The 22,850-nt window shown below is 44.3% G+C and overlaps 1 protein-coding gene across 1 annotated transcript in view; it reads right to left on the reverse strand.

Moving 5' to 3' along the window:
* KDELR1 (KDEL endoplasmic reticulum protein retention receptor 1) overlaps positions 1 to 20,554 on the reverse strand; it is a 49,062-nt gene extending 28,508 nt beyond the window's left edge. The window contains exon 1 of the mRNA XM_089690984.1: positions 20,365 to 20,554. Coding sequence (XP_089547110.1) covers positions 20,365 to 20,455 — 91 coding nt within the window. The 5' untranslated portion in view covers positions 20,456 to 20,554. The remainder of the gene's footprint in view (positions 1 to 20,364) is intronic.
* Positions 20,555 to 22,850: the final 2,296 nt, after the last annotated feature.

Genomic DNA, 22,850 nt, shown 5'->3' on the forward strand with positions numbered 1-22,850 from the left:
GTGCCATTTGTTAATGCTACACACAAGGTCTGCACAAGGCAAGTCAAAGACTAATACCCAAGTGCTATAGGATGGTGGGTCTTTGCAAAGATGTGTCAAAGGCTAATACCCAGGTGCAATATGTTAGTGCAGAACACAAGGTCTGCACAGAGATGTGTTCAAGACTATTATCCAAGTGTCTTATGTTAGTGCTAAACACAAGGTCTGCACAGAGGTATGTCAGAGACTATTTCCCATTTGCCATAGAATTGCTGAACACAAGGTCTGCAAAGAGGTGTGGTAGAAACTATTATCCATGTTCCATATATTAGTGCTGTACATAAGGTCGGTTAAAGAGGAATTTCCAAGTGCTATACATTGGTGTTAAAAAGGTCTGCACAAAGGTATGTCGGAGACTACCCAAAGGCTATAGTTAGTGCTGAATACATGGTCTGCACAGAGGTGGATCAAAGACCAATACCCAAGTGCCATACATTGATGCTGAACACAAGGTCTGCACAGAAGTGTGGTGGAAACTATTACTCAAGTGCCATATGTTAGTGCTGAACACAAGGATGGCCAGTGCATTCCATTTATAAAGCACAAGCTTAGTGCTTGAACCTACCAAATGTGTTGACATGCATTTTGGTTTATGGACATGCATATCGTTTTCAACAGGGTCTCTTCACAATGAGGCTTTGGACTACAATGCAATTTGAAGATCCTGCATGAAGCCACTTTTGGTGCATTTAAGCAGATAGCAGCACACAACAAAACCAGCCCATGCTAACACATGTGTTATGTTGTTACAAGCCCTGTAATAGGGACCATTCAGTACACAGCAACATGGACAACAACCTGGAGGTGCTTCACTAAAGATGAGTCCATTTTTACCTTGAAGAGAATGACAGAATGCTACACTGTCAAAATTTTGTGCATCCCTAGTTGATTTACTAAAACTGGAGAGTGCAAAATCTGCAAACCAATCAGATTCCAGTTTTTTTTTTGTCAAAGCTTAATTGAACAAGCTGAAGTTAGAAGCTGATTGGCTACCATGCACAGCTGATAGCTGCACCAGATTTTGAGTGCACCAGTTTTAGGAAATCAACCCCAGTGTCTGGCAGAGCAGAAAACCCAAATTTTCTCTGCTGCACTAAAGTAACATTTGACCTGTCCCTCCCCCAGCCTGTGACTGGACAGCAGAAGGAAAAGCAACAGAATGAAGAGCTAATCTCTCTGTCACTTTTCTGGGACTCTGCTCCCACATTCACCATTTTCTTGTTAGACCTCATGCACACTGGACGTTATAAAAATGCCAGTAGAGTTAGCCGTAGAATGCTGCAATAAAAACGAGTTTTTGTGGGTTTTTTAATGTTTTTGCATTAGCTTTTTCCAGTGTTTGCATTTTTTAGCAAAGTTATCCTCTCACAAAATCTTCAGGTTCAAAATCGCTCAAACGACGGATAGCAGTTTTTTTTTTAGCACTTTACAGCTTTTATCAGCGTTTTTCAGCTTTTATCAGCGTTAGAGCGTTTTTACAGCTAAAAAGCTCCTATAGAAACCCACTAGTCCTGGGGTTTTTTTCCAGCCAGAAAACACTCCAGCCAAAAAACATTGATTAAAGCCTATGTGTGCATGAACACATAGGATAACATGCTGGGGAGTTTACTGGCTGTGGAATAAAACGCCAGAAGTCAAAAACAGCAGCTGTAAAAATGTCAAGTGTGTATGAGGACAGGGTACTGCAAAAGGTGGATATCAAGTCAAATTCAGGTACAGCATGCATTAATGTGTGCCTTTTATATCTGCCTAGAGTTCAGCTATACAGTAAAGAAGATTATTATTATTACACAGGATTTATATAGTGCCAACAGTTTGCGCAGCGCTTTACAATATAAGGGAGACAGTACAATTACAATACATTTCAGTACAGAAGGAATAGGATGGCCCTGCTCGTGGAGCTTACAATCTAAAGGAAGGGGGAGATGATACAAAAGGTGAAAGCTGTGGGGGATGATCTGATGGAGGTGATTCAAGTACAGTTCTTAGGTGGAGGTGGGGTAGGCTTCCCTAAAGTGAGTTTTCAAAGATAGCCTAATGGCAGACAGGGTGAGGGCTGACCAGACATGCTGTGGTAGAGGATGGGAGAGGCTCTGGAAAAGTCCTGGAGGCGAGCGTGGGAGGAGGTGATGAGCGAGCTAGAGAGGAAGATATCATGGGAGGAGCGGAGTGGGCGATTTGGCCGATATTTGTGAATGAGGTCGGTGATGTAGCTAGGGGCAGTGTTGTGGATGGCTTTGTAAGTGGTGGTATTTTGAATTTTATACGTTGGGTTATTGGAAGCCAGTGAAGGGATTGGCAGAGAGGGGCAGCAGTCGCTGATCGGTTGGGAAGGTATATGAGTCTAGCAGCAGCATTCATAATAGACTGAAGGGAGAATAGCCTGCGTAATGGTAGGCCGGTGAGGAGGGAGTTGCAGTAATAGAGTCGGGATATAACCAAGGCGTGAATAAGTTGTTTTGTGGTGTCATTGGTCAGGAAGGGGCGGATTTTGGAAATGTTCCGGAGGTTGAGGCGGCAGGATTTAGCCAGTGAGTGGGAGTGGGGCCCAAAGTAGAGGTCAGAGTCTAGGATTACACCTAGCACCCTGGCATGAGGGGAAGGACCACTGGTTGTGCTGTTGATCTTAATGGTAAAGTCGTGGGTGGGGGATTGGGGGGGAGGAAATATTACAAGCTCAGTTTTTGAAAGATTGAGTTTAAGGTAGTGATGTGGCAACCATGCTGATATGTCGCTTAGTAGATTTGTGATACGTGAGGAGATTGAGGGGGTGAGCTGGGGAGTGGAGAGATAGATCTGGGTGTCATCAGCATAGAGGTGGTATTGGAAGCCATGGGAAGTTATCAGTTGGCCCAGGGAGGAGGTATAGAGAGAGAAAAAGAGGGGCGCAAGAACAGAACCTTGGGGTACCCCAACAGAAAGGGGAAGAGGAGCGGAGAAGGAGGAGTTGTATGTGACACTGAAAGTGCGCTGAGAAAGGTAAGAGGAGAACCAGGAGAGAGCAGAGTCACGGAGGCCGATGGAGTGGAGTTTACTGAGGAGGAGCTGGTGGTCGACTGTGTCAAAGGCAGCGGAAAGGTCAAGGAGTATGAGTATGGAGTAATGGCCGTTGGTTTTAGCAGTTAGTAGGTCATTAGTGAGTTTTAGTAGGGCAGTTTCTGTGGAATATTGTGGGCGGAAGCCAGACTGTCGGGGATCAAGGTTGTTGTTGGTGAGGTAGCAGTTCATACGGTTGTGAACAAGGCGCTCAAGAATCTTGGAGGCAAACGGGAGCAGGGAGATGGGTCTTAAGTTATTCAAACAGGTGGGGTCCAGCGAGGGTTTTTTGAGAATGGGGGTAACCAGTGCATGTTTGAGTGGGGAGGGAAAGGTGCCCATGGAGAGTGAGAGATTGAAGATGTGGGTTAGAGAGTTTAGGATAGAGCAGGAAGGAGGCTGCAACAGTCGTGAGGGGACAGGATCCAGGGGACAGGTGGTGAAGTGGGCCTTGGAAAGGAGATCGGTAACTTCCTTGGAGGTAACAGGGTCAAAGAAGGAGAGTGGTGAGTTTGGTGTTGGGCCTGGTATGTTGGTTAGAGGAGGAAGCTTGACACTGGAGATCTCATCACGAATTGTGTCGATCTTCTTCTTGAAGTGACTGGCAATCTCCTGTGCAGTAAGTTGGTGGGTGGAGGCAGTGGGGGGGGGGGGGGGAGTAAGGAATTAAGGGTAGAGAAGATTTACCGAGGATTGGATGAGAGGGTCTTGATGAGAGTGTTATAGTAGGTTTGCTTAGCAGCGTGGAGGCTGGAGTTGTATTTAAGAGGAGCGGATTTGTAGAGGGTAAAGTCTTTCATTACAATTTCTTTTTACAGTTCTGCCCCCTATGGAACAACGTACATGTAGTCCTCATGTTTCTAGGTACTTTCTAATCCAGGGTATAAGGACTTACCTGTGAAAAGGATATGATGACTGACCTTCTCATCAAAATAAAGCATGGAGACATGTATGGATGGGGGGGGGGAGGGAGTTTGCTTTGAATATTACAAATGAACTAAATAGCATGTATGGTTTGTGGTGCGAAGTGCAGTGCCGTTCCACTTTAAATACTTTTTGTAAATAAGAACTTTATACAATACCTTTTAAAATATATCAGTTTATTAACATTAATTAAAAAAATGGACTAAAAACCAATATAGGATTCCTTCAAATTACAATCATGTGAAGATATGTATATTTATGTGTGTGCAGGATAGGCAACATTTTTCTGTATTCCGGTGTCTCGCCGTGATCTCTAATGAAGTACCGGTAGCTGGTATCTACGCAATACAAAGAAATAACATTGGCAAAGCCAGTGTGGTGAAAGGTTGTTATTTAGACAGACGTAGGCAGACACAGCCTGCGTATACACTATTATAGAAAGACTTTTCTAATCATTTCTAAAAGCAATCATAAAATGCCTGATTTCAGCTAATCACAATTAAATGCAAATACAAGACTGTTTCTTTTCGCTTAGAAGTATGTGAGTGGCATCAATTACAGCAACCCCGCAACAGACAGGCAGCTCAATCCCACTGGACAAGCACCATCCATTCAATGCTGGCACAGTAAGATTTGTGGACACAAAGGAAAAAGAATACAGCAGAATTTTAGTGCTTCACATTTAAAGCAGATCTTCACTAGCCCCAGTTGACTGCAGCCTGCTAGGATACTTACATCACACATCCCAGGAGGCTTTGGAGTAACCTGCAACGTACTGCGCATGTGCACCAGGGGGCAGGAAGATACAGCTGGCTCCCTACGACGTGGGCAAAGAGGATGCAGTCATGGACCCGGTGGTCAGCGGAAGATTACAGTAGGACAGTGCTGGATTTGCTGGGTATATTTACCGAGGATAACCCAGGAAATAAGCCAAGAGGAGAATGAAAAAGAAATGTAACATGGGGAGTAGAGTTCCTCTAAAATCAGGCCACCCAAACCAGCCCAGATTGATGTAACAGTCATCCACCCAATCTCATTCATAGGAGGCAAAGTATAAAATGAGCAATTATCAAATCTTCTATGTACAGTATATCTCCCAGTTGTAAAAAATAAAACCTTTATATTAATGATCCAGTTGTCTTTCATTACATTTAAGCAACCCCAAACAAAGCACAATCAACATACAGCTAAAAGTGAACCTGTACATTGTTTTGGCAGCCCTGCCAGCTGCATGTACCTTCCCTTCGCTTCTCTACCAGTCCATTCCTCCATACAACTACCTGACCGCTGATGCTTTGTGATTGGCTGCTTACACAACCAGTGCTGTCTACCTGACAGCTGGTGCTTTGTGATTGGCTGCTTACACAACCAGTGCTGTCTACCTGACAGCTGGTGCTTTGTGATTGGCTGCTTACACAACCAGTGCTGTCTACCTGACAGCTGGTGCTTTGTGATTGGCTGCTTACACAACCAGTGCTGTCTACCTGACAGCTGGTGCTTTGTGATTGGCTGCTTACACAACCAGTGCTGTCTACCTGACAGCTGGTGCTTTGTGATTGGCTGCTTACACAACCAGTGCTGTCTACCTGACAGCTAGTGCTTTGTGATTGGCTGCTTCCACAACCAGTGCTGTCTGCCTGACAGCTGGTGCTTTGTGATTAGCTGCTTAGATAACCAGGGCTGTCTACGTGACAGCTGGTGCTTCGTGATTGGCTGCTTAGACAACCAGTGTGGTCTACGTGACAGCTGGTGCTTTGTGATTAGCTGCTTAGACAACCAGTGCAGTCTCATGGGTATGCAAAGCTTTTCTGAGGGTTTCCTTTCTTCATTCCCAATGACCAAAAAGTGAAAAAAAGGGAGGGGAGGTTAGCATATGCAGCTGGTGGGGTCAGCATTAATATAAACCTGAAAACACAGGTTCATATTAAATGCTCTTCAAACTGCCTACGTTTATATACATTGAGTTGAGGTTCACTTAGAAACGCATGGCATGTGTATTATACAAGGTTTACCAGGTCTATGACAACTTGGAAATCAAGAAAAATTTTCATTTTTTGTATTGTTGTACCTGTAGGTCCCCCCTTCCCCAGAAGCCTGGCCAAAAAACCTCCCAGTTTACAGTCCCCACGTTTCAGCATTTACTCCCAACATTACAGGAGGCATAACCAACGGCTTTTGCATCCTAGCAACAAGGAAGGACATGACGTTGCTAAGTGGGAGTTTTTTGACCAAGCTTCTGGGGGGCCCAAGTGATCTATAGGTATGACAATAATGTTACTGAACATTTTACAAACTACAAATTGTTTAATATCTACTGGGGGGCTCTTGACTGTATAGGATATTTTCTGGAAAAGGTGATCTTGGCCTTTAAGCATAAGGTGTCCTCATTCTTTCCTGCAGTCTGGTCATATGGCATAGGCTTCTCATTTGATCTGTCTGTCCCTGGATCGACAGAATAGTGCCCTTGGGAACAGTAAGGGGGTGAACTTCCCATTTGGCAAAATCACAAAACATCACCCTACAACCAAAATGAAATAAACAGTCCAATATATTGCAGGACAATGCAACATTGATCAGAAACAGGTCATTGTATTTCTATAAAAAATCAACACTATATGACTGAAGGAGCGGATGATTTGAGATGACAGCACCCTACTGGCCTTATATTCATGCACCCAGTAAATCAGAGCGATACAATCAGCTAGTAGTACTGAAAACCTTTCATCTGTGAATAATGTCAAATTACAGCTCTCCTAGACAATCCTTAAATGACACCAGAGGGAACCTTTCTGGGAAAAATCTCATAAGATTCACAGCTGCAGTACTTCCGACGTACATCTAGTTCATAGTATGATGTGCTACGAGTTGTTAAGATATTTTACGGTACACTAGCTAATGCAGAACATTTCGGCTTTTGGATTCAAAGCACACAATGTGGAGCTGAGTCCCTGTACAATATAATGGATCAAGCTCTCTGCTTGTTGGTCAGATGTTTATTAGCCATCATCATAAACGATACCATTTCTCCATAGCAGCTGCCAGTCATTGAAGACTACAAGTACGACCTACATATACTGCAGTAGCTACAGAATAGAATCCTGCAGGACAATGTAGGCCTGTTTTAATAAACCCCAGATCTTGCCATGGACTACCTGCTATGTAATATAACACAAGTTGCATGTCCGCACATACAGTGTTGCAAAAAAGAATTTGCCCCCTTCCTGTGTGGGTTTTTTTTTTTTCCTATTTGTCACACTTAAATGATTCAGATCATTATACAAATGTTAATATTACACAAAGATAACCTGAGTAAATATAAAATGCAGTTTTTAAATGATTATTTTATTAACCTCCCTGGTGGTGTAACTAATCAATATATTTGAATGTGAAAACGGTATATTGTTTTGCATGGAAATTTGTTGTTTTGTATTGTAGGCCTGTAATTCTTAGGAATAACTCACTTAAATCTGTCCAAACAAGAGTCTAGTAAACATCACAGGTATGATAAAGTTTGAAACACAAAATCATAAATTATAATATAATAAATAATTATAAAAATAATAATAATATAATAATAATACATTTAATTAAATAATGTAATCAAACCAAAAACACTGAAAGTTGAAATAGAGCACCAATTTCGTACATCGTTGAGCTCAGCCGCAGAATCCTTTTGTGTCTGATGACGAATTTCCCCACAAATCATTATCGCTCAATTCTGCAATTGATTCTAATTCACTATCGCTGTTTTCTAGCTGGTCTAAAACTGCTTTTGACCTAAAGGGACGCTTTTTGGATGCCATTAATGTTCTCAAGTTTCCAGGCAGAAAGAACAGTAAAAGTGCAGGCATGGCAGTGGACAAAGCAGTGTGATGGATTTGGTAAAATGCCTATTTCGTTTCCTATTGAATATATATATATATATATATAGGCTATTTCTATAAGTTTTATAACTATTTACTTTTATACTTTAATACATATGTTGTGTGAATATTTTCTGCCTGCTGGGCTTTGTGGTACTATAAGAAATCTTTGCTTAAGAAATGTCTGCTCACATACACAGACCCCCTCCCACCGTGCCAACTTGTAACAAAGGAATGTTGTTTTCCTATGAGATAAGGCCTGGAAGAAGATCACACCTATACCATGACGGAGATTGTTTTCGTGTGGAAATGACCAATCAAAGACTAATATAATGCTTATGCTGTTGTCACATGACTCTCGCATCATTCTGCATATATAAGTTCACTTTTTCATTATAATAAACTAGAAGTATTCATAAACTGAAATTGTGTGTCAGCGTGAGTCCCTTCCAATGTGCGCACATTTCAAAGCTAGCGTCATACATTTTGGACAGGAACAGATAAGCAGTGGAGGATTTCAGTCCGTGACTAAAACAGCAGTAGGTACAAAATTTAGGTGAAATTGTTTGATACAGTAATGTAATGTATTGTGTGTATGCTTTGTATTGCTCTGCATAGCAGAGTAATACAAAGCAGCGTGCTTACACAGTAAAGCACACACAGACAACACAGTAAAACAGCACACAGTTCACCCTTTGCTCACCCCAGATATTAACCCCTTCGTGCCCAGTGTGATTAATACAGTGTCAGTGCTTTTTATTAGCTGTATTAGTGTCACTGGGGATGTCAGTGGCAGTTAGTCAGTTCCCCCCAATGTCAGAATGCCCTCCGTAGTCCCGCTATAAGTCGTTGATCACCACCATTACTAGTATAAAAAAAAAAAAAAATTCCAGCACATATATACAATATATAGTCAGGTCCATAAATATTGGGACATCGACACAATTCTAACATTTTTGGCTCTATACACCACCACAATGGATTTGAAATGAAAGAACCAAGATGTGCTTTAACTGCAGACTGTCAGCTTTAATTTGAGGGTATTTACATCCAAATTAGGTGAACGATGTAGGAATTACAACAGTTTGCATATGTGCCTCCCACTTGTTAAGGGACCAAAAGTAATGGGACAATTGGCTTCTCAGCTGTTCCATGGCCTGCTGTGTGTTATTCCCTCATTATCTCAATTACAATGAGCAGATAAAAGGTCCAGAGTTCATTTCAAGTGTGCTATTTGCATTTGGAAACCAGAGTGATGGGAAGAGAAGAGTATGGAGAAGGAAAGGAACTGCTCATGATCCTAAGCATACTACCTCATCAGTGAAGCATGGTGGTGGTAGTGTCATGGCGTGGGCATGTATGGCTGCCAATGGAACTGGTTCTCTTGTATTTATTGATGATGTGACTGCTGACAAAAGCAGCAAGATGAATTCTGAAGTGTTTCGGGCAATATTATCTGCTCATATTCAGCCAAATGCTTCAGAACTCATTGGACGCCGCTTCACAGTGCAGATGGACAATGACCCAAAGCATACTGCAAAAGCAACCAAAGAGTTTTTTAAGGGAAAGAAGTGGAATGTTATGCAATGGCCACGTCAATCACCTGACCTGAATCTGATTGAGCATGCATTTCACTTGCTGAAGACAAAACTGAAGGGAAATGTCCCAAGAACAAGCAGGAACTGAAGACAGTTGCAGTAGAGGCCTGGCAGAGCATCACCAGGGATGAAACCCACCGTCTGGTGATGTCTATGCGTTCCAGACTTCAGGCTGTAATTGACTGCAAAGGATTTGCAACCAAGTATTAAAAAGTGAAAGTGTGATTTATGATTATTATTCTGTCCCATTACTTTTGGTTCCTTAACAAGTGGGAGGCACATATGCAAACTGTTGTAATTCCTACACCGTTCACCTGATTTGGATGTAAATACCCTCAAATTAAAGCTGACAGTCTGCAGTTAAAGCACATCTTGTTCGTTTCATTTCAAATCCATTGTGGTGGTGTATAGAGCCAAAAAGGTTAGAATTGTGTCGATGTCCCAATATTTATGGACCTGACTGTATATATGTATAGACAATACAACTTTCATGTAAACCAATAAATTTACACGTATACTGGAATTTATTTTCACAAAGACGTAGCAGAATACATTTTGGTCTAAATTTATGACGAAATTTGATTTTTTAAATTTTGTTACTGGATATGTTTTATAGCAAAACGTCAAAATTATTGTTTTTTTTTCAAAATTGTCAGTCTTTTTTTTGTTTATAGCTCAAAAATAAAAACCGCACAGGCGATTAAATAACACCAAAAGAAAGCACTATTTGTAGGAAAAAAGGACGTAAATGTAATTTGGGTGCAGCATTGCATAACCGCGCAATTGTCAGTTAAAGTAACACAGCACCGTAACGCAAAAATAGCCTGGTAAGGAAGGGGGGTAAATCCTCTGGAGGGCAAGTGGTTGAATAACAATTTTGATCTCCGAGTCTGATGGCATGTATCAGATTCAACCTCCTAATGGTATATACATCTCTTATTCTGTTATTCACAGAGTGGATCAAATATTTTGTTCCCAAATCATATAGTTGGTTACTTGTATTTACCACTGCATATAAATATTCAAAAATAGATTGGTGTAATATTTAGGTAATACAGTATGTAAAACAAACTTTTTGTTGAGGTTTTTATCTGATTAAACAATAATCGGCCAACTATTTGATTATGAAAATAATTGTGAGTTGCAGCCCTAGATTACAAACTCCAGATATAAGCTGAAAAATTAGCTGTTTTCAATGTGATCACTTGGGTGCCATACTACTGCATCCATAGCAATGGGGTACTCAGCAGGGGAGAGTGCCAGTGGGGGACCCGAGAAGAGGAGGATCGATGTTGCTCTGTGCAAAACCAATACACAAAGCAGGTAAGTAAAACATGTTTGTTATTTAAAAAAATAAAATGCAAAGCTTTACAATTACTTTAAGATTCAGTTTAAAGGTGGGTAAATAATATTAGGTTTACGTGTTCAAGTTCAATTCTGGCCAAAACATTTTATTTCATTTAGTGCAGAGTGGAGACATTTTTACGGTTGTTTTTACCCCTTCTGGGGGTATTTCCCTTATTTGCTACCAGGAAGTGTTAAGAAATCTCTGCAATGGGGACACAGATCAAAAACAAAAAACATATTTTTAGTAGACTGAAGGAAGGGACATAGCTTCTGAGAATGTCTTTATGGAGGTTTGTGCCTTTGTATCTGGACAACATCAGCATCATATAACCCTAGTTTGGCGCTTCAAGGCCAGGAAGTGAGGATCTCCCTAGTGAGGTCCCAGACTCTACACTCTAGCCAAAAAAAAAAAACAAATGTCTGGAGGAAGGCTTTAAAACTTGTGTCCTCACCTCGCCTCTGCATCTTGCCCATTCAAAGTATGCCTCGCATTTAGTGGTGCACCGAAATTACAATCCTGAACCAAAACCGAAAATTCAGGATCCATTTGGCTGAAAACCGAAACTGAAATAAACAGTTTAAAATTTTTTTTTTTCATGTAATTTTATACTATATTCGACTTTTAAATTCATATGAATTTAAATGAATATGAATTTATTTTCAGCACCTTTTCAGCCAATGGGTTGCTTTCACACAGCAGTTTTTTGAAAAAAAAAAAAAGCACAAGAAAAGTTGAAGAAAAATGCATCCCTTTAAATTCAATGTATATCTTCACACTGGTCCATTGCGGTTCCCTTGCGGTGTTAAAAATCCTACTTTTTTTTGGCCAGTAAAAAAAGCAAAACCAAACAAAAAAACCACCAGAAACACACTTCCCCATTGAGGCCTGGTTCACACCAAAACGTATAAATAGGCATCAAAAACACATGTGCAAAAATGCAAAACACACTGCAAAATGGACAAAAAGCCAACTGCACTGGTGTGAACCAGGCCTGACATGCATTTACAACGCATCAAAAATGCACATGACCTGTGAAACACGCACCTTAACCGCTTCCTAACAGCATTATAGCCGAAAGATGGCTACATCGAGGTTGTCTAGTTCTGAGAGGGCGTCCATGGACGTCCTCCAAAAACGCTGCCCTTGTGCGCCCCCAACGGCGCACACCCGGCGCTATCAGTGATAAGGTAAAAGGCCAATCACAGCAGCCTTTATCACGTAATCAGCTGTGTTCAATGACACAACAGATCACAATGTAAATACAGTTGACGGTTATCGGCTGCACTTTCTGCACGCTGTAAGAGCATGAGGAAAGTACTGCCAATAACTGGCAAATGTGACAGGGGAGATCTGCACTAATAATCACAGCACTGATGATCAGTGCCCTGATTATCAGTGCTGCCCAGCAGTGTCACCCATCAGTGCCGCCCGTCAGTGCCATCTGTCAGTGCCTCCAATCGGTGTTATCAGTCAGTTCTGCCCATCAGTGCCGCCAATCAGTGCATCATCAGTGCCTTCTCATCAATCAAATCATCAAATTAATCATCAAACTCCTAGATTGTAAGCTCGAAAGAGCAGGGCCGTCGATCCCCTCATGTTTTGCATTGTATTGGTATTGTTCTGTCACATGTTCTGTCCCCCTTTGTAATGTACAGCGCTGAGCGAACTATTGGCGCTTTATAAATACTGTATAATAATAATAATCAATGCCCACCAGTGCCGCCTCATCAGTGCCGCCTCATCAGTGTCCATCAGTGCTGCCTATCAGTGCAGCCTCATCAATGCACATCAGTAAAATTGCAAAAATTACCTGTTTGTAAAATTTTATAATAGAAACAGGAAATTTTTTTTTTTTAATTTTTTGCTCTTTTTTCATTTACAGTGCAAAAAAAAAAAAACTCCAGTGATGATTAAATGCCACCAAAAGAAAGCTCTATTTGTGTGAAGAAAATGATAAAAATGTATAATGGGTACAGTGTTGCATGACTGTGCAATTGTCATTCAAAGTGCGACAGTGATGAAAGCTGAAAATTGGCCTGGGCAGGAAGGGGGAAGGGATGCCCGGTAGGTAAGTAGTTCTGGGGTGGTCTGGTTGGAGAGAACCTCACATGTGCTTTCTTTCACCTTATGCAGTAGCTCTCAGCTCAGAATTTGAAAGCTCACTCCTGTGATGTTGAAGATGAACCATAATAGCTAGACCTCGCTTAGCAGCAGCCTGAAAACATCCTGGGACTTTTCAGGTCAGGTTTTATGAGGCATGTAAATGGCCTACACCTATAGCTTTAGTCAAAGCTTCCTCCACCTGCTTCAGTGGAAGGCTCATGCCCAAGTACTTAACAACAGCCTCCACACAAAAGAGTTCTGGTGGCACCCTGCTCCTACATGCTGTTAGCCCCATAGATTCCTATGGCTAGGTCCACTCCTCTGGATGGCTGGGGCCACCATGAGTATAGTAGTTAAAAACAAGCATTTGCAAGTCAAATCTGTGTTTTTGTCCATTAGTTTTATTCATATATGGTGTGAACAAGGCCTTTCAGTGTGGGGGGAACCCCACTTGCAAGAGTATCTGACAATTTCCAGGAGTTCGGCTTTAACAAAAAAAACTACAAAAAAACAAAACAAATTATATAAAAACAATAGTGATCTGGAACTTGAGAGGCTTTGTATTGCTTTTCCATCTTGTTTAATTAAAAAAAGAGCAGTCAATTCTATCAGTAATTGTTTTTCTAACACAAGAATTCAATTATCCCCACTATTTTACTTGTTTGTATCCTGTCAAAACTGAACGTCTTGTAAAATAATTAGTTTGTATATACGAGCCCTAACAATAACGCACATATCAGTCTGCATGTCTAATGATGCTACAACATGAAGAAATACAAAACAGAAAACAAGACTAATTACTTCTATTAATTCTCCTGTCACTACATGTAATGGATTGAGCCTCCTCTAATGTACAGAACTAACCCTATAAGGTGGAATTGATCTAAAAAAGGACTTAAAGCAGATATACTCTGCAATAAAAAAAACAACCATCATGAGAAAAATATTTAGGTGGATGCTGCTGATTTATCCTTTTGGAAATGCAAGATACCTGGCTGCCAATCTGATGATTCAGTTTTAATACCTTCTCGGGCCCATAGCAAATATAGAAATGAGGACTTCTGATTCCCAGAAGAAGGGTGATAATGATATTACTATGTAGTAATGAAATCACAGATATAGGATTTAAAGTGGACGTTCACACATTAAATCAACTACTTCTCACATGCCACCTCATCCCTCTTATTAATTGCAAAGGATATCTGCATTTTAAGAAAATACCTTTTTTATTTAGGCCCCATGTTCATGGGGGGTGTATCGTTGCTGTACATCCCTCCTGGCATTCTAGTGCAGCTCCACTGCCTACAGCCTGTCAAAGTCTATGGTAGGCTGCAGCTGAATGGGGCTGAATGCTGTACTGACTAGTTTTGTGTTGCTCCTGCCTGCAATTCAAACACACTATTCCCAATGCAGGTTGAAGAATGTATATTTATCAATCAGCACAAGACTAACTAAATAAATCCCACTCTCGTAGAAAAAGTAATTCACTTCCACCCTTGAAAGTTGATCAAAATATAAATAAACACCTTTTCTTTATACAAAATCAAGTAAACATACAAAATGTCCCCAATGTCTTAAACACCATACGTAAAAGTCTTTTCTTCTTTCAAAATAAATCTCTTTCTTAGTTCGTGAAGTTTCCAATGATCATAAACCTCAAGAAAAACAAACTCAAAATAGTGTCATACCCTTTATAAAATTAATTAATATGTGCCACTCACTGTGAGTCCTGCAAAACACATAACTGGTGAGAAAAAAAAATTTAAAAAATTTTCACGCATCGACGTTCACCGGAAGTGCGATCGCGGCCATTTTGGAAGTGGGAACATGTGGTTGTTCCCTTGCTTCACTTACACATCGTCTCTGCCATGAGGAGCTGTTTTCTCCAATTTTACATGTAAGTTACTGAATAAATTTATATTACACTTTATCCATCATATCTAATTGCGGATTCATTTATGAGGGAAATGGAGGAGAGTTCTAAAGACTGAGTTGGATCCTGAATAAGTGAGCATCAAAATGAAGTAGAATATTGGGAATGATTTTCATGGGCATGGGCGAAGGTCCTCTTCAATTACTATATACCGATCAGCCATAACTTTATGATCACCCACCTAATATTGAGTAGGTCCCCCTTTTGGTGTCAAAACAGCTCTAACCTCTAACATCAACGTCACTAGACTTCTGAAGGTATGCTGTAGTATCTTGCACCAAGCCATCGGTAGAAGATGCTTTAAGTCCAAGGTGGGGCCTCCATTATTCAGACTTGTTTTTCCAGCACATCCCACAGATGCTCAAATGGATTGAAATCTGAAGAATTTGGAGGCCAAGTCAATATTTTAAACTTGAACCTTTTTTGCAGTGGCATGGCCCATTATCCTGCTGAAAGAGGCCACTGCCATCAGGGAATACTGCTTTCATGAAGGGGTGTACTTGGTCAGCAACAATGTTTGGGTAGGTGGTACAAGTCAAGTAACATCCACATAAATGTCAGGACCCAAGGTTTCCCAGCAGAACATTGCCCAAAGTATTACACTGCCTGTGCCAGCTTGCGTTCTTCCCATACTAAATCCTGGCGCCATCTTTTCCTCAGGTAAATGAAAAACATGCAGCTGGCCATCCACATGATGTAAAATAAAAAATGTCATTCATCAGACCAGGCCACCTTCTTTCATTTCTCCGTGGTCCAGTTCTAATGCTCACGTGCCCATTGTGGGCAGTATTGGCTGTGTGCACCCTGACCGGTTTGTGGCTACGCAGCCTGATACATAAACTACGATGTTTGGTCATAAAGTTATGGCTGATTGGTGTATATTCCTGTACTACAGAGGGGTATCCATGTGGTTACGGATGGAAGAGCGACCCTGGATGCAGACAGGGTCATATATGGTTGTATTTTATATCCAACATTGGAAAAGGACAGGGTTGCTTTAAAGGAAAAATGAAAAGGTGAACCAACTCCAAATATCCTGGCCACCCCTATGGGCACAGAGGCTGTGCTACCCAATGCTGTCGATGTAGCGGTCTGTACACTGCAATACACAGCCCCGGAGTGAGCATCACTCATAATGCTTACAACGTCAAGTGCTCATATGTCAGAGCAGTCATGTGATGTGCTGACCAATGAGAAGTGTATGGGAGGCTTCTTCTTCTGGTCATGTGACCCAGAAGGAACAGTACAGAAAAAAATACATTAGAAAAAAGTTTAAAAAAAATACAAAAAAAAATGTATCTTATACCTCAGCTTTTGGCTGCAGTGCCAAGGTGAGGGTGACATCATGGGCCTTCTGGTGAGATCCAGGGAAGGCTTTTCCACTGACCCAGCTCTGATATACCGGAGGGGGCAGCACAGACACAACATTTTTTATGGTGTCAAACAATAAAACGCCTAGTATTTACTTGTGGTCAGGGCAGTAAAAATAGGTAGTTCAGCCTCAGTTTTACTACCCCCCCCCCCCTTCAAAGAAGCAAGCCCTAACCTCACAGATATGCCATGGTATTCTTGTTCAAACCTAGGCTGGCTTCTTAAAAAAAGACAAGTATTTAGAAGATGGCACACAGAAGAGTGCGTCCAGCAGCGATCACCGCTGTGCAGAGAGCCGCTAATAACTGCAGCTGCCAGCAACCTGTCATTATAATGAATGGTGCTGGTGGCCGAACCTAGCCGCTCAGAGACGCAGCAGGAATCAAACGATTCCTGCCACTACAATTTGCACCGGCCTAAATCGCCAGTATAAATGTAGCCTAAAGCTCCTTTCACATGAAAGGCCTGATCAGGTCTACCTGTCAGTTTTTCAGACTGGCCTGATCAGATCCTCCATTCACCTTTACCCCCGGGTCACATATATTCGGCCATGCGGGCTGCGTTTTTTCACGGACAGGAGAGCCCATTCATCTGCATAGACTCTCGTGCACGTGACACGCAGGGAAGAAGTCCCTGCACTTCTTTGGAAAACGCAGCCAGCACGGGAACCTCGATTCCCAGTACGGTTGCGTTTTCCAGTGCAGGCGGCGTGCACGGATTTTCATGCGGATCCGCAGCGGCACCACCCGCACAGATGTGAACCTAGGGTAATGGCTGGACAGGCAAGTGTAAATGGACTTGAGTCCAGGTACACCTGCATGAACTGAAAGGACATGGACCTGTCATCTGCCCACTCTGCTCCAATCAGCAGGGGATCAGTGGGCAGAGTGGCCCTCCTTGTGAGAAAGGGCCCTACAGCTTCATTCACACTAGTGCGACTCCAAAGTTGTGCGATTTCATGACTTTACACTCTCTGACACTCAAGCCGCAAGAAAGTTACATCAAAATAGTGCAGGAAGATTTTTTTTAAATTGAATAGATCAAATCTATGAGCTACAAATGTATGTGTCCAAAGTTGCATGACAAGTTGCACTACTGTGATTGGAGCCTAAGGCCTCTTTCACACAGGCGTTCCATGTGTCTGCTTTTCATCTGCCTGTTGATGGATAAAAACCAGACAGCAATGAATTCCTCTGGGCAAATGAATGCAAATGGACGTTGTGCTTTTACATCTATTTTTCATCCACTTCAGTTTAGGTCCAATATTTTAAAAGGAACCAGAATGCATTTTTGTCCTGTTTAAAAAACGGATGCAAATGGATGAGCACTAAACAGAAGATGGGTGTTAACTGATGTAAACTGAATCCCTTTTTTCTGATTGAACGGATGACGCCCACGTGAAAGGGGCCTAAATTTGCTTGTTGCAATCATTTTGTTTTTCAGATCTTTCTCTTTCATTTCATCCAGCCAGTAAAACACTTCCTGTCTCAAGGTTAGGCAGGCCATAGATTGCAGGTTGCAGGAAAGAAAATCGCTAAATTCCTCCATCAACACAGTGATGATGGATGAATCCCTCCTGCGGAGCTATAGTGTTCTCGGGGGAAGGGGGAGCCATCCCTGCCCACAGAACACAATTATGATTGCTAGCGGCTATAGCCGCTGGTAATACCCGCATGTAGAATCAGATATGCTGGTTGTACCCAAGTCGTACAACAATCGAATTGCATTCAATCAGCCTGCCCATAGATGGTTTGAATCTTTCCTGCTAAACCAGCCGAGACTTGAACCATCTATGGCTGGCTTTACACCACCGGTCACATCAAGCCCGACTTTGAAATCGTGTGTTTTTCAGTGAAGTCGTGCAATTTCAAAGTCGGGGGACATGCTGATTTCAGGTGCGATTTGTAAGACATCGCACCAAAAGTAGTACATGTACTACTTTAGAAAAAGATGCGGCTCCGACCAAGTCAGAACCGCATTGTTTTGACCGCTGTAATTGCAGACAATCGGGTGTGACTTGGAAAACGATTTGTAAGTCGCATGCCAAGTAGCACCCGATGTGACCGGGGTGTTAGTCATGAGCTCAGACGTGTTCAGATCTTAGTCTGAAAGTATACATGCCCCTTGAATACATATGACTCTGTGCAGGAATGGTACAGTTGGGATTGGACTAGGATTTGAAAACGCCTGAGCTCACTACTCAGGGTGTCTCCATTCTAGAAGGAGGAGCAATGGAGTCACCCTTGGACAGCAGCATGGCCAGTCTGGGGGGAGGGCAGTGTTAGATTTTCGAACAGATTTCTACGCTGGTGCTATTTCAGGTGCGATCTGCGAATTGAAGTCGCACCTGAAATCACATCCAATCAATGTGAATGTCAGTGTCTTAACGTGTACAAATTGCTGCAGCGCGATTTCTAAAGTAGTTCCTGCATTTCTTTTTCTGCAATTCTGTTGCGATTTCACATACATCGATTATAATGCAAATTGCCCTGCAAATTGAAGAAATCATTGAAAATCTTCCCAAGTAGCATAAAGTCTTCAGAAATCTCACCTAAAATCACGCTGAATTTGCACACAAATCATGCAATGTTAAATCAGCAGTTTGACTGATGACTTAGATGGACTTGAACAGCAAATTAAGAACAAACTCCTGCTAAAACTTTTTAACCCCTTCCCACTTCTGCCTCCTGGACCTTAAAGACGATTTAAATGCCCGGAGGACAAGGTGGGCATTCCGATCATGTGACCGCTGTGATTGGAAGTCACATGATCAGAAAGTATGCCTCGGGAGTCACAAGTATGCATCAGGAGTTTTATAGTACCCATTTGTTACTATACTGGGAGCATGCTGTCAGCACAGTAAAGTGTTTATAGATGCATATACTGTACAATATGTGGCTGTTTGGCATCAACGTACACATGCAGGAGGCCGCATATATGTGCCAGATGGACGGGAAATGGTTAATCTGTTGCTAGAACAGTTTTTTTCTTCTTTTGGGATAAAGGTGTTATAGAAATAAATAGAAGCTGACCATTGTAAGCACCCCTGACAGTGGTAAATGGTTTGTCCCAACATCTGTAACTGCCACGTTTGCTGGACAGCTTGGTCTGTTAAAGTGGAACTAAACCCTCCTGTCCTTTTCAGTCATCTCAGCCTCTGTCTGATCTGTAGTTGCCATGGCGCTGCACAAGTGATCAGTTAGGGCACCAGCAGGTTTCACAGTTGGGATGACAGGACAAGCAAACGTGACAGTTGGCATTCCAGGCATGCTGGGAATAGAACTGTTTTTTTAAACCATTAACTCATTGGGTGTAGCTTGGATGTAAAGTGGAGTTCCACTCACCTGTCAAAAAACAAAAGTCAGCAGCTACAAAAACTGTAGCTGCTGACTTTAAAAAAACACACACTTACCTGTCTCTCGGTCCCGTGGTGTGTCCCCCGCAGCCGGTTTTACCGGCCGTCTTCTCTGCCTGGGCGCTGACATCTTCAGTGTGGGCACCCGGCTGTGACAGCTTGCGGCTTCACAGCCGGGTCCCCACTGCACATGTACAAGTAGCGCTGCACTTCATGAATGGTCATGTAGTCATCTGGGACCTGTCACATGTCCCAGAAGACTACAGGGAGGAGGATGCTGGTATCAGCATCTTGCAGCCTCAGTACAGCAGAGCTCAGACGGGGGAGGGAAAAGCAGTACAAGGAGCCAATCAGGTCAGAAAAGGCCAATGGGAGGAGAGAGCAGAGTGACAGAGAGATGAGCTCACCTATCACCAGCCAGGAGATGGACCTGCCTGTGTTATTGAATTACAGAACATAAAAGAGAGATGGCTGTGCTGGGTGGCGGAGCTGTATAAATCTCAGAAGTGGATGGGCAGAAGTACACCACCCTTAACAGATCCCATAGAAGTGTAGAATGTGATATCAGTACAGGTGACCACACATTTATACACCTATAGTGTCACACATACTTCCACACCACCCGAGAAGCCCTATACATGAACCCCACAAATCATACTGACAACCCCCCACAGTCAGGTGACAAATCGGGGCTCTCTAGTAGTGATGTGGAAGGTCTGGGCCCGGCACCGCACGGCATGCTGGGACTTGTAGTTCACACCGGGCGGACATTGCAGGGAGGAATGAGCGCTTACCGGCACAGGAGCGGGACTTCCAGATCTTCAGGAGAAGGATGATGATGGCGCAGAGATGGGAGAGATCCCCCAGGAACCTGAAAATGTTCATTATGATGGGGGAGAGGTCGGGGGCCGGGGATCGGAGGACTCAGAGTACGACTAGGCCGTGTGTGAGGGAGGGGAGGAGGATTCCGGAGAGAAGAGGAGGAGGAGGAGAGACCGACTACTGCCGGGATACTCACTGCCCCCACAGGAACCAGGAACTAATACCGGTACACCCAGTACACACCACCCCGCACTCCCAGTACAGGCACCCAACACTCCCAGTACACACCACCCCGCACTCCCAGTACAGGCACCCAACACTCCCAGTACAGGCACTCCCAGTACAGGCACACCACACTCCCAGTACAGGCACCCAACACTCCCAGTACAGGCACACCACACTCCCAGTACAGGCACCCAACACTCCCAGTACAGGCACACCACACTCCCAGTACAGGCACACCACACTCCCAGTACAGGCACCCAACACTCCCAGTACAGGCACCCCACACTCCCAGTACAGGCACCCAACACTCCCAGTACAGGCACCCGGCACTCCCAGTACAGGCACCCGGCACTCCCAGTACAGGCACCCAACACTCCCAGTACAGGCACCCAACACTCCCAGTACAGGCACACCACACTCCCAGTACAGGCACCCAACACTCCCAGTACAGGCACCCCACACTCCCAGTACAGGCACCCAACACTCCCAGTACAGGCACCCGGCACTCCCAGTACAGGCACCCAACACTCCCAGTACAGGCACCCAACACTCCCAGTACAGGCACACCACACTCCCAGTACAGGCACTCCCAGTACAGGCACTCCCAGTACAGGCACCCGGCACTCCCAGTACAGGCACCCAACACTCCCAGTACAGGCACCCGGCACTCCCAGTACAGGCACCCAACACTCCCAGTACAGGCACACCACACTCCCAGTACAGGCACCCCGCACTCCCAGTACAGGCACCCAACACTCCCAGTACAGGCACTCCCAGTACAGGCACCCAACACTCCCAGTACAGGCACTCCCAGTACAGGCATACCACACTCCCAGTACAGGCACCCACCACTCCCAGTACAGGCACACCACACTCCCAGTACAGGCACACCACACTCCCAGTACAGGCACCCAACACTCCCAGTACAGGCACCCGGCACTCCCAGTACAGGCACCCGGCACTCCCAGTACAGGCACCCAACACTCCCAGTACAGGCACACCACACTCCCAGTACAGGCACTCCCAGTACAGGCACCCGGCACTCCCAGTACAGGCACCCGGTACTCCCAGTACAGGCACCCGGCACTCCCAGTACAGGCACCCAACACTCCCAGTACAGGCACACCACACTCCCAGTACAGGCACACCACACTCCCAGTACAGGCACCCAACACTCCCAGTACAGGCACACCACACTCCCAGTACAGGCACCCAACACTCCCAGTACAGGCACCCGGCACTCCCAGTACAGGCATCCAACATTCCCAGTACAGGCACTCCCAGTACAGGCACCCCGCACTCCCAGTACAGGCACCCAACACTCCCAGTACAGGCACTCCCAGTACAGGCACCCGGCACTCCCAGTACAGGCACCCGGCACTCCCAGTACAGGCACCCAACACTCCCAGTACAGGCTCCCAGTACAGGCATCCAACATTCCCAGTACAGGCACTCCCAGTACAGGCACCCCGCACTCCCAGTACAGGCACCCCGCACTCCCAGTACAGGCACCCAACACTCCCAGTACAGGCACTCCCAGTACAGGCACACCACACTCCCAGTACAGGCACCCAACATTCCCAGTACAGGCATCCAACATTCCCAGTACAGGCACTCCCAGTACAGGCACCCCGCACTCCCAGTACAGGCACCCAACACTCCCAGTACAGGCACTCCCAGTACAGGCACTCGGCACTCCCAGTACAGGCACTCGGCACTCCCAGTACAGGCACCCAACACTCCCAGTACAGGCACCCAACACTCCCAGTACAGGCACCCGGCACTCCCAGTACAGGCATCCAACATTCCCAGTACAGGCACTCCCAGTACAGGCACCCCGCACTCCCAGTACAGGCACCCCGCACTCCCAGTACAGGCACCCAACACTCCCAGTACAGGCACCCCGCACTCCCAGTACAGGCACCCTGAACTCCCAGTACAGGCACTCGGCACTCCCAGTACAGGCACCCAACACTCCCAGTACAGGCACCCAACACTCCCAGTACAGGCACCCGGCACTCCCAGTACAGGCATCCAACATTCCCAGTACAGGCACTCCCAGTACAGGCACCCCGCACTCCCAGTACAGGCACCCCGCACTCCCAGTACAAGCACCCAACACTCCCAATACAGGCACCCAACACTCCCAGTACAGGCACTCCCAGTACAGGAACACCACACACCCAGTACAGGCACCCAACACTCCCAGTACAGGAACACCACATTCCCAGTA

Source organism: Staurois parvus, unplaced genomic scaffold, assembly GCF_062004578.1.
Source record: "Staurois parvus isolate SC_StPar_1 unplaced genomic scaffold, SC_StPar_1.0 ptg000548l, whole genome shotgun sequence".
Lineage (NCBI taxonomy): Eukaryota > Metazoa > Chordata > Amphibia > Anura > Ranidae > Staurois > Staurois parvus.